Below are 16,759 nucleotides of genomic sequence, written 5' to 3'. Positions count from 1 at the left end.
TAAAGCCTAACAATGTATAATTTCCACAATCAGCCACAATTGTACACTAAAATCTGAAATCTTCAATCATACGACTTGAGTAGGAATACCAGTCGTTCAGCCAAGCTGATCTTAAACTGTGTAATAAAAAAAACAGTATCTCTAATAAAAAACTGTCTGCCTTCATTTTGTGCATGTACACTAAGTGGCCACTTTATTAGGTACACTCTACACCTCATATATAATGAGCCAATCATGCGACAGCAACTCAGTGCATAAAAGCATGTAGACAGTCGAGGTTTAGTTGTTCAGGCAAGAGATCAGAATGGGAAAGAAATGTCATCTAAGTGACTGGAATAATGATGCTAGACAGGGTGGTTTGAATACCTCAGAAGCTGGGCTCTCCTGGGATTTTCATGGACAACAATTTCTAGAGTTTACAGAAAATGGTGCAACAAAAAAAGCAAAACATATTCTGTGAGGGGCAGTTCTGCGTGTGAAAATTCCTTATTAATGAGGGAGGTCAGAGGAGAATGGCCAGACTGGTTCCAGCTGACAGGAAGCCAACAGTAACTCAAATAACCACACATTACAACAGTGGTGAGTAGACAAGAATCTCTGAGTGCACAATGTGTCAAATTATGAAGTGGATGAGCTATAGCTGCAGAAGACCACACCAAGTTCCACTCCTGTACCTAATAAAGTGGCCACTGAGTGTATATTGGAAATTGCTTTTATAATTGTATCATTCTGAAAATACACCCTTCCAACAGTAGAATGTTAAAACATGTATCAGTTTCCATTATAAATGTTGACCAAGCAATTTCCAGTGGCAACGGATAAAAATAATCCATAAGTTCAGTATTATCTCTCCATAGTCCAGCCTACTTTAACATAAAGAGACTTAGTGCGTTTATGTTGGAGACTGCACTGTAACGGAAATTTTTGAGGCACATTTATTCATATAGAAGATGGTAAGTGCCTTGAATGCTGCTGGGGAAGTGGTAGAAGCAGATATAATAACCGCAAGAGATTCTGCAGATACTGGAAATCCAGAGTGACACACAAAATGCAGGAGGAACTCGGCAGGACAGATGAAGAGTCTCTGCTCAAAACATTGGCATTTTAATCATCTCCATAGGTGCTGCCTGATCTGCCAAGTTTCTCCTGTATTTTTTGTGTTTCTCCAGATATGATAGCAAAGTTTAAGAAGCATTTAGACACATGAACAGACAGGGACTAGAAGGATAAGAAACTTTTGCAGACAAATGGAGTTAGTTCAAATTGGCATCATGCTCAGCATGGACATGTTCCTGTGCATTATTCTATTTGGGCCCTTGTATGACAGGCAAGAAGTCTGTGTGCATTCCTGGCAAAAGGTACAGTCTGCTGTATTGAGCAAGGATTAATTTAAAATAGCATTCTTTACTCCCACCTGAAGCTGGGATTTCAGTAGAACTAGTAAGCAAATGTTAATTAAAGTTAAGTGCAAGGATTTTATTGCTCTGAAATTTTATGTTAAGTAATTTTGAATTTGCCAAGTTCAGTATTTGGCATTAGTTTAAGTGCAAAAGTAAGTCGCATTCCTTTACTCATCTCTTCATCTCTTATTGCTTGCTTATTCTTATTTTTTGTTACTTTTGTATTTGCACAGTTTGTTGTCTTCTGTGCTCTGGTTGAACGCCCAGACTGGGTGATCTTTAATTGATTCTGTTATGGTTATTATTCTATAGATTTATTGACCATGCTCATAAGACAATGAATCTCAGGGTTGTATACGGTGACATATATGTACTTTGATAGTTTACTTTGAATTTTATTTTGTAAATAAATGGTCGATTACTGTGCAGAATCTCTCTAGTTTATCTTAACATTGTCCCTTATTAATATATATTTTTTATTATCAGAAACCTTCGCTGGATACAGTTCGGTCTTCTTTGAAATTGCTAAATGCTAGTGCCTTCCGACTGCAATGTGAATGCAGGAAAACAATTCCACCAGAGCCTGGTGCACCAGTTGATATTCAGTTGCTTACACAACAAGTCATCCAGTGTGCCTATGACATTGCCAAGGCAGCCAAGCAGCTGGTTACTATAACAACCCGTGAAAAAAAACAATGATGGTAAAGCACTTCAATCACATTCCATATTTTTCTGCTGTACATTTGGGAGACTAAAGAAACGCATATTTCTTCAAAAGCAAACTGAAATCCCTGTACATATGCTGATTCAAATACTGTGGATTTTTTTTTCTGTGATAGACTGTTTTGGCTTTCACGTTGAAGAAGGCTAAGAAAGGTTAAATCTCCAATTTTGTGGTAGAATGCACCAGTCATACTTAACCAGAATTGCTACCACTACATAAATGACTTGGCCAAAGCAAAAGTTGCAGTGCAGTGATGGCCAATAACTGTCAACTTTGGACATTTTGGCAAGATGTAAATATTTACTTTTTTGACCATCAGGTGATGTTACACTGGAATTCTTAACTCCTCAATATAAGTTGTTTTGAAAAGTACTATGTGCTACATAGGTGGATATTAACGCTGTAAAATTTCAGTGCGACAAGGCATCTTGCGTCCCATTGACTTGTATGGAAGAACTGCAAGCAAGTCATTTCAACCACATAGCCATACCTTGAATATTTCTCTAAGTTCTTGTCTGAGAGTATCTAGATTTAACATGGACTATCAATGGGTTACTTGCTGCTTTATTTTTCCGTCACCTGAAGCTGAAGAACCATGGACCCTGTTAAAAGCTGTCAAAGATACCAAGAGTGGGGTGCCTTTTCATATAGGATACTGTGAACCTGTCTGTAACTGGCAACTATCAATACCATTGCATCTTTGTGCATTGTATGCCTTATAACAGTTGAATCTTGTTGAATGGTAGTACCCCATAGTAGTGTAGTTTCCACTCTTTGCTTTCTTAGTGACCACTCTAAAGGTCATAAATCTTAGAGTGTAAGTTCATAGTTCAGTAAATTACTGTGTGAGGGCTCAAAATGCCACTTGATTACAACAATCGGTTATATTGAAAGTTCGCCATTGTTTAAAAGTCTAAACACTATTCTTTTCATGTGTATCACTTCCGAAAATTTGGAAGAGAATATTTTCTTGAGCCACCTAGCAGCAACTGTACAGGAATACTTTTGAACATGTAGCTCCATGTTGCCCATAGGCACCGAATATAGGGGCATTATGCTGCCAGTATGTTTCATTGTACACCATACTGACAGTAAAGGTTAATGGAGTGACCTAAGAGAATGGCCATTGCTATACAACACTAAAGTCTGCTTTTTGTTACTCAGAGTTAAGAATCATGATGCATTTGTTCACTTCTTAGAAAATGTTCATCCTTAATTAAAAGAAGTAACATTTACAAGGGGGAACAAAAAACACTATCTCCAGCATTTATGCATTGACTTGACATTTCAGTGAAAGAAAATCTATATATAATAACTCTAGGAGATGTGAACTTTGAATGGGAAGTGATGTCGCCTAAACTTTTACAGATTTTTTTAAAATTGAGCTTTCCACTTAGCATTAACAATTTGGAAATTAAATTGGAATGCTAGAATTGCAGCTTCAAATGTCTGAAACTAAGTTAATTGAAAGGGAATAGTAATTAGAGAGACTTTTCCAATCTTTATATTAAAAGAAGCTTCAATAAGTGAGATTCTTCAGCCAGAGGTATGAACACTTACTCAGATTCTTTTTTAAACCTAGCCTGATTGAATCCTAAGGCGTTCCAGATTTGAGTGCAAATTTAGTATATTAAAGCAAACTAGTAAATGTGTCATTTCATTATGTTAAATGCTAGAAATTTTCATCACTCTAAACCAGGGTAACCAAAACCACTGCATCCACGACACTAGGATGAATCAGTGGATGAATTCAGCTTGGGTGAAGGATACTAGTTAAAGTCAATTGTTGACTGAACATGGAAGTATTGCAAATCTTTTTACTTGTGTTTATTTAATAAATGCTCATCAAAGCCAGAGGAAGATTTGGTACTGAATAATGTACTAACATTATAAAATTTGATAACTCTTTGTATCATGAAACAGTAATACTATAGTATGCTATTCGGGTAAGAAAAATACAGAATTAAAGGCTGTTTCAGGGCATGTTGCAGACTAATCTTGCAGTACGTGGGCAGTGGGGCTTTGTTCTTTTGAACTGCCTCAAGTATCTTCTTAACTTGACACCACATTTAGATTTAGACCATCTCTTAGAGCATTTATTAAGAATGACTCAGAAAAGCAAGAGAAGGTGTTTGTGCTGTAATTGTTTTATAGGAAAGCTCCTGCTGGGATGTTTGGCAACAGCAAGGGTAAAAATCAATAGTCTGACCTTGTATGACATTTGTGATAATGACTCACTACTGCCCAATTCAAACGCACTATTTTGAAATGCTAACATCCTGTGTACAAGTGATATTGTTTCCACATTGCCTTTACCCCAGAGTGTTGTTTTTTTTTTCTTTGATTCTGTAAGTATCAAGTCTTGTTTACAAAAGTCCTGAAATGTTATAGATTTTCTTCCAGAACATGTCCAATTAGAATGCCTTAACCACTAGTTTTTAAACTTTGGGAAGCAATTATCCAATGGACATATAACAATCACAGAAAAAGCTAATTTTGTCAGTAATTTGCAAGTTCCACGTGTTGTAAAAATAACACCTCGCCTAGTTACAGAAACATTTCAGAACAGGCTTTTAACTGTCATGACTTTCAAGGTGAGATCAGGTAAAGTGCCTTCTGCTTACCATGGATTGATTTGTTTATCTCCTGAGTCAAATTGGGGTGCCAAACAAGCGGTAAGTTTAGTGTTCTTTACAGCAGGGGTAAATTTGGCATCCAGACCAACATAGTGATTCAGTACATACTTAGGCGAAAACTGCAAGTTCATTATCTGTTTAATTTTACAAAATCCGGCTCTAAATAATAGTCTCACAAATCTGGGAGAAATTAAATATACTGTATCTCTATTTAAATGTGATTTGATGGTATCATAAATTTATTTCCTGTAGCCTCTTTAACACTGCTTATAATCGTGTTGTCTTAGCTATTTTTAACCATGAATTAATGCAGATGTAAAACTAGAACTACGTACAGCATAATCCCTTCCCTTTCTCACTGAGCGACACAGTGAGAAATAGGAATATATCAGCAGGAATTTTAAACGAGGATTACAAAAGCATTGTGCTTTTATATTCCCCGTTAGTAGCTGTTAACTTACCTGACGTTGTAAGTTTCATTGCCACTTTGGAAATCCCTTCCAGCATTCAGTAAATTCTGGCCTTAAGAGTGGAGTAGAGAGGGGAGCATATTGAATTTAGTGTTTCTATTCTGAGAACGGAGAATGTATTAACTAAAAGAACTTATAAAATTCTGATTTAAAAATTTTGAAATTGCAGTATAATTAACACTATCCCTCAAAACAGTAATAACCAATTTGCCAAAAAGGGTATTTACATGAGTTAGTTGATTATGATATTGGAGCACACTTGATGGGAGTGTGTGCGTCTATGATGTTTACCATCTATCCATGCACTACAATAAGCTACTACAAAATCAATATTCCACCCTGTGGAATGGTTTGAAGCACATGAATGGCAAGATGTAGAATTTTACCAGTGATCTTCTAAAATTGATCTGTTATGATACAACAGAAACATTCTAGAGGGGAGTGATGTCTGACTTATAATATTGCAACACATCTCTGAGGCACTAGAACTTTACCAATAACAGTTTGAAATGTTAATTTTACACTCACAAAAATGATGTATATATTCTAAAGTAAACCAGTACTGTGGATGGTTTCTATCCAATCCCCTGGATTCAGATGTTTATAAACTACATTTCATACAGTTTTAGAATGCTTTCTAAATGGATCCCTCTTGGGTCCAGCCTTGTAATTGTTTTATATGTTCCATTACTAACCCTTGATGTGGTACAAAAGTTTTATTGAAAAAAAAATCCAAATGTCTGATATCTCAAATGGTGTTAAGCATGCACTTTTGGACAATTGAGTGCTAAAAGTTATATTTAACAAAGATAGTCAGTGACCTGCTTACTGTTTCTTTTGTGCAATGAATGCTAATTGTAACTAATGCCATTTAGAAATGCACTCTATTGTAGATGGTAGTGGAAATGTGGTGATGGTGGTGAGCTTCCTTGTAAACTCATCTATTGTACATTTGTATTGAAATAAATACATGCAGTTGTGCACAATGCTTGCTCTACACAATTATTTTGGATTAAAAATATTCAAAGAAAATTGAATTAAGTGTTGAATATGAAGAAATTCTAAACAATGTATACTAATTACTGTATACATCTTGCATTCATCTGAGTAATTGAGAAAAGAATTTATCATTTCACTTTCATTACATTGGTTAAATGCCTTGAAATAAAAAATAAATTGCAAGATCTACTTGAGGAGTTGATTATCCATTTGAATTCATTGTGAGTTTTTGTTGTAAAATGAGTAACTCCCTATTATCAAAAACTTAACCATACTGCTGCTGGTCTTGTTGGAGATTAAAATGATCTTTGAATGTTCAAAGAACACTTCTCATCTTTAAAGCTTTTGATCCTATGACCACTTTCAATATATCAGTTTCAATACAGGTATTGACTATTTTCATTAAACTTTCCTGCATAACTTGAAATAAAATGAGGTAATGTTAAATCAAAAGGAATGTTATTTGAAAACAGACAAATGCATTCTATTTTAGATTTTACAGTGTAATGGTTGTTGCTGTTTTCGTTGGTCTCTGCACCTTGTGGAGCTTTGGGCGGCAGCCTTGCTGTTTCCTTGGCATTTGTGTGTGCTTTTTACGAGGTTGAGCTGGTAGTGCGATGCTCAAGCCAGCACAAATGGAAAGTATGCAAAGAGCCAGCCAGATTTGAACCCAGACCACTCCACTCGAAGTCCATTGCTGATGCCACTACACCACTGGCCAGCTTAGAATGCAATGGGCAAAATCACAACAATGGTGAAACTATTTTGTTGCATTGGAATTCTTACATTTACTCATGTTTAAAAGTAAGTTATATAAATGGGCTGTGGACAGGCAGACGGGATTAGTTTTGATTGGCATTGTGGATATCATAGGTATCTGGTCCTTTGTACTGTTCTGTGATTTCTTCTAATATTTGGATTAAAGGACAGGCTTGAATGATCACTGTTATTCCAAAAAAAGGAATGCAATGAGCCAAATGTTGCTCTTGCATGCATGTTCTGTTCATAATATTTTTGGACACAGTTATCAGCAGTGTAGATTGGCAGATGAAGAAGAAAAATTATTGGAAATTTTGATCTATAAAACAATATCTAGATCTTTACTGATAGAGCTGGTGGATATTTATGGAGGGAGATGGCTTTCCGTAGTGGATTTTGTTCATACTACTTTACAATTTAGAGTAATTCAGAGTAGTTCATAGCTGAGGCAGGCAGAGAGATGGGATTTTCACATTACCAACAGCAGAAATAGCACCACTGACAGCAGTACCAAGATTAGAACTTCTTTTGAGATGATCTATACAAGCAGTGCAAATTCTCCATGCCTGTGTCTGCCTCTCCCACCTCTTCACAGTCAATCATTTGCACAGTTAAGTTCTTGATTGGATCCTCACCAAAAAAGTGAATTAAGTCTTTGATCAGTCAAAAATTTTACTGAGGCTCCCAGCAATCTGCTGAAGCTCAAGTGCTGCCACCTAATGGCATTCATCACTGGTGCCTGATTTCTTCAAGAAGCTCAGTAATGCACGACTCGTATATCTGAAGACTGACAGATCTTTCTCATTCAACTTAACACAGCTCCGCAAACCTTTCACCTTTCTCACTTCTGGGGGAGGCAGGGGTGGGGGCAAAAAAAGTCACAACATTGTGGGCTGAAGGGCCTGTAATGTGCTGTACTATTCTATGTTCTATGTCCAGCGTGTTTGGGCATTTTCCAGCATTTTAATGACTGAGGTTTTACTTCAGCCAGAGGCTGAATGAATACTTGTGTAATCCTTCCTGTTCAGCTTAGATTGTTGTCCGTATCATTGATCATATGGCAGGTATGACTACTTTCTTAGACAATGCAGATGCAAAGGGATGCTTTAAGATTCAAGTCAAGTTGAGCACTGGGTTCAAGAATCAGGATGGTGTAGCATTGTAAAACTCTGATAGGCTGCATCTGGAGTATTGCATTAGTTCTGGTTGCCCCATTATAGGAAGAATGTGGGGTTTTTTGGAGATTTTGCGGAAGAAGTTTACCAGGAAACTGGATAAGCAAGCACAAAGAGAGGTTGAACAAACTTGGGTTCTTTTCTGTGGAGTGATGGAGGCTGAAGGAAATCTGATAGTTCATAAGAATATGTGAAGCAGAGTTGAAATGTTTCATACTATGGGGCACACATTTAAGATGAGAGGGGCAAGTTCAAAGGAATGTTCAGGGCAGGTTTTCATGGTGGGTGTCTAGAATGCACTGCCAAGTGGTAGTGGAGGCAAATACAATAGTGGTATTTAAGAGGCTCTTGGGCACATGAATATTGCAGAGAATGGAGGGGTAGGGACATTGCGTGGGCAAAATTTAATTACTAGCTGGGGAATGAAGGGTCTATTCTTGTGCAGGATTGTTCTTTGCCTTGTTGTTCTTTGGCAACTTTGCCCAATAATAAGTACTCTGCTTGAATCTATAAGTAGTAACAGTTTCCAGTTGGTTGTTGAGTTACATGTTCTGCAATTTCCTGTTTCCTCAATCCCATCAATATCCACCCACAATGGGGCTATATTTATAAGCATTTCTATCTGGTTCTACCTGCTTCCTCTTCTAATGTCCCCAGCAGAAAATTTCTTCACTCCTTTAGCCATTCAGCAGCAAAACTAAGGAACTTTTAAAATACAGACTGAGCAAGTAATGTAATACTACAGACATCAGTGTGTATGTTTTAGAAAATTAGAATCTGTCACCTAAAAGAAAATAAGTCAAAAATTTTAATTTTTAGGAACATAAAAAATCATTTATAAACATTCAAATATTTTCCCCATGAAAAATTCACATTATTCACTAAGAACAGCAATCAATTCTGTTGTGAAATTACACAAGTTTTATAAATTATTATTCCCATTTAACAATTATTTCCCATTCAGCATTAACAATTCCCTAGTGATAAAGCCCATATCTAGACAGATCTGAGTGAAGAATCACTGTCTCTGTCCACCCTCTGCCTCCCTATTTATTTACTGCCACAGAATTTGTTTCAAGCCTCAACCTACCATTCAAACCTGGTAGCTAAGTCGGGTGCAGACAAAACTGAATCATCGCTGAAGCAAATTAACATGCAAATTTGATTAAATTAGTTCTGATGTACTACTTTCAATTTTTATTAACTGAATTTGAATTATAACAAATATTAATTTGTATTAAATGTTTTACCCTTTTAGTCTGCATCTTATTCTATGGCCCTGCAGTAAAATTTCTCCCACTACATTGCAGCTTTTATTTCATATATATTTTACTTAAGACTTAAAACTACTGTATTTCAATCTGGAATCTAGTTTGCAGCCAGAGTAATCTTCATTAACTAGAAGGCACTTGTGCATGGTAGGTAGGGATATTGATCCTTGCATGCACCCTACAAGTTTTTTAAAATCATTTTATATTGAAGATAGCCAACAGAAAATGTTTGGGAGGATCTGATATCAGATTAAGATTTTTGAACTGATTTCATTATACACAGTTGTAAGGTGAAATTGATCAATGTAAATAATTAATTCTTGATCAAGTCTTATGCTACTTGTAGCAATTAAGGCAAAGAGGATTTAATTTCCATTAGAATTGTACCTACAAATTAAGGATCTGGGAGATTCACTTTCATCTGAAAGCCTGGATAAGAATGCTGGTGTGTTTGACTTAACCCTAGTTCACAAAAATAATAAGCATCAATGATCGCTTTAATAATAGCTTTCCTATCTAAAGTTGTTACTAATGAATTAGTTAAACTGAGGAACCTTATCCAGGTGATTGTCATTTGCTGAACAAGAGTTGATTCTGCAATAACCTGCTGATATGACTCTGCGGCATAGAAACCAATTTATAAACCTTATCCCACCTGATCCCATAGAAAGACCAAATAAATGACGAGACAGCTCTATTTTAATGCCACAGATGATGTAGCTAAAAGTTCATGTTTTAAAAACTCAGCTATGGATAATTTAAACCATGCAAGGGAATAAACTGCAAAATTACCCTGACAGTGCAATTTGATGTATACCACATTGAACTTTGGTTTATATCACCATTAAAAATTTCAGAAATTTAAAAATCTATATAGAAATTATTTAGAAATTCAGATTTCTCTCCCGTTCTAAAGGCACAAATAAAAGCCCATTGCAGTGCATCAAAATAAACCTAACAGTAAGCATGATTTAAATTGAACCAAGTATCAAGTACAAGATAATTTTGATGTCTCTAATGTCTGTCTTCTCCACTTCCCGTCCACACCAGGATTGTCGATTTGTTTTCCCAAGAATGGTTCCACCTCCCTGCTGTTGTTCACAGTTACTTTGTGACAGCATTGTCCGAGCAATTACATCATTTCAGAACGGAATGCCAGGCCTAATCATCAGCTTCGTTACAGTCAGTCACTGTTGTCACTTGGCAAGACATCATAAGGCGCAACGGATTTCTTCTTGTGTAAAGGCCTCTTTTTCCTCTTCTTGCCAAGCCTGGTGATTCTTCTCTTTATGATATCTAGAGAATATAATAGTTTAATTTTTATGTGTGTAAAATATTGAAATCTTTAATCCTGTATTGTGCACTCACTGAATTCGTTATGACCAACTAATTTCGCTTTAAATTTGATGTGACGCATATTTTTCAAAAAGCACTTTAACAAATCTTGCTGCAATAAGAATGAAGAAATAGCATTTTGATTGAAGACAGACTTTAGTAAAAATGCATATTATTTGGCAAAAAAAAATTCAGTGCAATACCTCAGACTTGGATGTTATGCTAACATTTTACAAGGCATCAGGTGCAGGTCAACGATAGGTGTAAAGAACCTGGCAGATGCAGTTCATTTGTAACTATATGTGAAATATTATTGGGTGGAGGTGAGAAGGGAGGAAAGGGATAGAGTTCTGAAATGCAACAGGAAGGCTAAAATTGGCAAAGGACAAACAAAATTTGACTGGATATTTAACTGGACTGGTAACAGCTCAAGGCAACTGGAATTCTGGTCTACATTAATAATACTCCAAGTGATTATTATAACTAATGTTGATGTATTTCTTGGGTACTTAACATATGAGATGTTTGAAAAGGAAAGTCAGTGTACTAGAGTCAATGATAAAATCCACAGGTTGTACATCTTAACTTGCTACATTCACAACAGGACCTTGTCATTTAATTGTTTCCTTACAACACAGACAGAGGCTAATTCAGCCCACCAGAACAAGCAGAAACCAATCCCATTCCTATTTTTTTCTTCAACCTTTTCTCCCCACATTTCATTAACTTTCCTAGATTCTGTCACCCCCGCCTACCCAAGAAAAAGTTGACAAGACCAATTAACCTACCAAAGAACAAATAGATCAGATCATTATTTAAATGGTGAATGATTGCAGCATGCTGTTGTGCAGGTGAGTTTGGAAGTGCTTGTGCGTGAATTGCAAAAGACTGGTTTGCAGGTGTAATGTTGGAGTGGTGACCTTCATTGCTAAAGGGATTGAATTTAAGAGCAGGGAGGTTTTTCTGCATATGTATGTGGAACAGTGCAGTTTTGGTCTCCTACGTGAGGGAAGGTATACTGTCTTTGGAGGCCGTGCACCAGGTTGATTCTGGTGATGAGGTCAGCTTATGAGGAGAGAGAGTTTACTGAGCCTATACTGGCTGGCATTCAGAATAAGAGGTGATTTCACAGAAACATAAAATTATGGAAGTAGTATAATTACTAGTAAGTGAGACTAGAACTAGGGCCCAAAGCTAGGAAGAGGGGAGAGTAAATTTTGGATGGAAATATGGAGAAACTGCTTTTCCCCAGAGAGTAGTGAATCTGGAATTCTATGCCCACAATATATTAAATACTGTACATTTAAGACATGTAAGATTTTTGCATAGCAAGGGAATTAACAGTTATGAGCAAAAGGTGAGTAGTTTCAGCTGAGTCTACAACCAGATCAGCCATGAGCTTATCGAATAGCAGAACAGACTGGACTCCTACTCAATCCTGCACATCCCTGGTATGCCACATGAAACCAACATAATCATAGGGAGAAGGTGCAAACTTGAGACAGACAACACTTAAGCTGTGACGCAGAGAAAGGCATGAAACATCTTTCTGACTCTAAATTATGGTTTGCTGCTTCTCGCTTTGCACACTGCGCTAACCAGCTCAAGGATTCACATCGATTTAAGTATTTTGTAGTTTAGTTCGAAAGTGCTTTTTAATCAACTAGATCCCAACAATCTCAGGAATACTGTCCACAAGATGTTTGATTATTTATCTACAATTCCGTTTCTTCCCAGCGCTCATCCTGGCAAAACAAAGACACTGTGCAGCCTTTAGGGAGAAACAGTGAGCATTTCTGATCAATGACTTGTCGGAGCAGGGTTTTTGGATTATTTGATTCAAGCAGTTTTCAATTTACACATCTCACCATTTGCCCTTTTCTCCATTGTATTTGGTTTCTTCTTTAGTGGTCACTTTATGCCAAAATTACTTGTTTGAAAAAATATTTTTATTCAAAAAATGATGTCCAAAATTAAGAATCACTGGGAGCAAGATTTACAGACATCAATATCTGAGGAAACTTAGAATGAAATTTTTAAACTGGTTAATACTTCATCGCTATGTGCTCGTCATTCCCTCATACAATTTAAGATGGTATATACAACTCGTAAGACTAAGGATAAGCTATCTCGTTTTTATTCAGATATATCTCCCTACTGTGACAGATGTAATAATGGAGAAGCTTCATTAATTCATATGTTTTGGACTTGTCCGAATTTTGAAAAATATTGAAGTAAGTCTTTCAAACTTTTTCCTTACTTTTTAAGGTCAATTTTAACCCTAACCCTCTGACAGCCCTATTCGGAATTGTTGCAGTATTAAGATGATTTCCTCCTACTCGAGCTCAATGGTTATGTGACATTGTCATGTTTAGATTTAGAGAAGATTCGTTGTTCAATTTCTGAATCTCGTCAAGACTTTCAAAAATTGTGGGGACCTTCTCTGAACTATTTTCAAAACCTTCAACTCATTTAAACTCAGATGTTGGCTATTATTAATTTTTATTATATGAGAAGGTATTTTACCTTCTTTTCTCCTTAATAAACAACTTCGGTCTTGGTAGTGGTTAGATTTTTTTTTGTAATAAATTAGTTCAATTTAACTATTGATTAACTTACATGAATATGGGGTAATGAGATTGTTATTATGAACAGATATAATGAAATTTGTAGTTTTTTTAATCTTTTTTTTACCTTTTATATATACTTTCTTGTACTCTGTATTCTTCTAAGTAAAAACTACTAAAAATGGTGTCATAATAGTGGGAGACGCTGCCCAGAAGGCAATAGCAAACCACTTCTGTAGAAAAATTTGCCAAGAGCGACATCAAGAACGCAATGGAAAGACCATGATCACCCGCGTCATATGACACGGTCCATAACAAACGAATGGATGGTGTAACATCTGGACAGCAAATCCAAGTAACACAATCAGGGCCAGATCGAAGGAAAATGAGAAGCTTATCGCAGGTACTGAGAACTGAAACGGGAAGTGAAGAGGATGCTTAGAAAAAGAAATTAGGACAAAGGGGTGTGTGGAAAAAATTCCAGCAACACTATAAACAAAGTTCTTTGATATTTTCCATAAACTCTCCTCAGGCTTCCAGCTAGGTACAGTTATTGATTATAACTGACATTTTGATGACAAACTTTGCGGTCTGCATCGGGGACATGTCTAGGCCAGTGCTATTTATACCCGTGTAGTCAGTCCCTCCCGATTGGTTAGTCCTCATTCAATCAGGTTTCCACCCTCCCACCTTGTTTTCAATTGAATTCCAGTTTGTTCTTAGAGCAAGACCTTCATCTTTGTTAAAATTCTTTTCCTCTTGTTTTATTTCAATGGCTTCCTTTCCCAGGTGGTCCCAAAAGCCACCAGTGTAGCACAGTAGTTTTGTGCCATTGAAGTCAATCCTATGGCCATTGCAATTGCAGTGTTTTGCGACCACCCGTTTCTCTGGTAACCCAAACAGATACACCTTCTGTACTCCCTGATACATGTTGCTACCATGCATCCCATCTGGCCAATATAGTCATTGAAATAAAACTAGACAAAGAGAATTTTAACAAAGACGAAGGCTGCCCTAATCATTGGTTGTCAATACCAGTATCTGGCTGGAAGCCCAAGAGTTTGTTATATATGCTGGGAAAGCACTAGATACTTTTTCATTTTATGTTTCTTTAGGGAGCGGTGTCTCAGGAAGGCAGCGTCCATTATTAAAGACCTCCAGCACCCAGGGCATGCCCTTTTCTCACTGTTACCATCAGGTAGGAGATACAGAAGCCTGAAGGCACACACTCAGTGATTCAGGAACAGCTTCTTCCCCTCTGCCATCCGATTCCTGAATGGACATTGAAACTTTGGACACTATCTCACTTTTTTTTAAATACACAGTATTTCTGTTTTTGCACATTTTTAAATAATCTATTCAATATACGTAATTGATTTACTTGTTTATTATTATATTTTATTTTATTTATTATTTTTCTCTCTCCGCTGGATTGTTTTGCATTGAACTGCTGCTGCTAAGCTAACAAGCTTCATGTCTCATGCCAGTGATGATAAATCTGATTCTGAGAGATCAATAAGAGAGAGTAACACTCACAAAATGCTGGAAGAACTCAGCAAGTCAGGCTGCATCTAAAGAGGGGAATTCACAGTTGACATATCAAGCCAAGTCTTCAACAGGGCATGTTTCAAAACATCCAACTGTTTATTCTCCTCCACAGATGCTGTCTGATCTGCTCAATTGCTCTATATTTTGTGTGTGTTACTCAATTTTTCCAGCATTTGCAGAATCTCATTTTTATGATCAGACAGAGTAGGGCTCTTTAGGGACCAAAGTGCCAATCTGTGTGAAGCCAGAGGACACGGGTCAGGTTTCTCATCTGTACTCATTAACGAAGATAACCTTGTAGATTAAGAATATCCTCCTTGCTGATGATCAACACTGGCACACCTCAGGGGTGTGTGCTTAGCCCACTGCTCTACTCTCTATACACACATGACTGTGAGGCTAGGCATAGCTCAAACACCATCTACAAATTTGCCGATGATACAACCATTGAATCTCAGGTGGTGACAAGAGTGAGATATGCCAACTAGTGGAATGGTGCTACAGCACTCAATGTCAGTAAGACGAATGAGCTGATTGTGGACTTAAAAAGGGTAAGATGAAGGAAGACATACCAATCCTCATAGAGGGATCAGAAGTGGAGAAAGTGAGCAGTTTCAAGTTCCTGGGTGTCAAGATCTCTGAGGATCTAACCTTGTCCCAACATATCAAAAGAAGCTGCAGAAGGTTGTAAATCTAGTCAGCTCAATCTTGGGCACCAGCCTACAAAGTACCCAGGACATCTTTAGGGAGCGGTGTCTCAGAAAGGCAGCGTCCATTATTAAGGACCTCCAGCACCCAAGGCATGCCCTTTTCTCACTGTTACCATCAGGTAGGAGGTACAGAAGCCTGAAGGCACACACTCAGTGATTCAGGAACAGCTTCTTCCCCTCTGCCATCCGATTCCTGAATGGACATTGAAACTTTGGACACTATCTCACTTTTTTTTAAATACACAGTATTTCTGTTTTTGCACATTTTTAAATAATCTATTCAATATACGTAATTGATTTACTTGTTTATTATTATATTTTATTTTATTTATTATTTTTCTCTCTCCGCTGGATTGTTTTGCATTGAACTGCTGCTGCTAAGCTAACAAGCTTCATGTCTCATGCCAGTGATGATAAATCTGATTCTGAGAGATCAATAAGAGAGAGTAACACTCACAAAATGCTGGAAGAACTCAGCAAGTCAGGCTGCATCTAAAGAGGGGAATTCACAGTTGACATATCAAGCCAAGTCTTCAACAGGGCATGTTTCAAAACATCCAACTGTTTATTCTCCTCCACAGATGCTGTCTGATCTGCTCAATTGCTCTATATTTTGTGTGTGTTACTCAATTTTTCCAGCATTTGCAGAATCTCATTTTTATGATCAGACAGAGTAGGGCTCTTTAGGGACCAAAGTGCCAATCTGTGTGAAGCCAGAGGACACGGGTCAGGTTTCTCATCTGTACTCATTAACGAAGATAACCTTGTAGATTAAGAATATCCTCCTTGCTGATGATCAACACTGGCACACCTCAGGGGTGTGTGCTTAGCCCACTGCTCTACTCTCTATACACACATGACTGTGAGGCTAGGCATAGCTCAAACACCATCTACAAATTTGCCGATGATACAACCATTGAATCTCAGGTGGTGACAAGAGTGAGATATGCCAACTAGTGGAATGGTGCTACAGCACTCAATGTCAGTAAGACGAATGAGCTGATTGTGGACTTAAAAAGGGTAAGATGAAGGAAGACATACCAATCCTCATAGAGGGATCAGAAGTGGAGAAAGTGAGCAGTTTCAAGTTCCTGGGTGTCAAGATCTCTGAGGATCTAACCTTGTCCCAACATATCAAAAGAAGCTGCAGAAGGTTGTAAATCTA

General features: G+C 37.2%; 2 protein-coding genes across 10 annotated transcripts in view; one reads left to right on the top strand and one right to left on the bottom strand.

Annotated features, from left to right (window-relative positions):
- git1 (G protein-coupled receptor kinase interacting ArfGAP 1) overlaps window positions 1-6,418 on the top strand; it is a 235,784-nt gene extending 229,366 nt beyond the window's left edge. For all 9 annotated transcript variants that reach the window (XM_073053392.1, XM_073053390.1, XM_073053393.1 and 6 more), the window contains one exon: window positions 1,887-6,418. In XM_073053392.1, the coding sequence (XP_072909493.1) occupies window positions 1,887-2,099 (213 nt within the window). In that variant the 3' untranslated portion in view covers window positions 2,100-6,418. The remainder of the gene's footprint in view (window positions 1-1,886) is intronic.
- A 2,530-nt stretch (window positions 6,419-8,948) lies between these two features.
- Window positions 8,949-16,759, bottom strand: part of tp53i13 (tumor protein p53 inducible protein 13) — a 30,751-nt gene continuing 22,940 nt past the window's right edge. Inside the window, exon 9 of the mRNA XM_073053387.1 lies at window positions 8,949-10,730. Coding sequence (XP_072909488.1) covers window positions 10,618-10,730 — 113 coding nt within the window. The 3' untranslated portion in view covers window positions 8,949-10,617. The remainder of the gene's footprint in view (window positions 10,731-16,759) is intronic.

The sequence above is a fragment of the Hemitrygon akajei genome, chromosome 8 (assembly GCF_048418815.1).
Source record: "Hemitrygon akajei chromosome 8, sHemAka1.3, whole genome shotgun sequence".
Lineage (NCBI taxonomy): Eukaryota > Metazoa > Chordata > Chondrichthyes > Myliobatiformes > Dasyatidae > Hemitrygon > Hemitrygon akajei.
The sequence above is the reverse complement of the archived record's forward strand: the minus strand, read 5'-3'. Positions and strand labels throughout refer to the sequence as shown.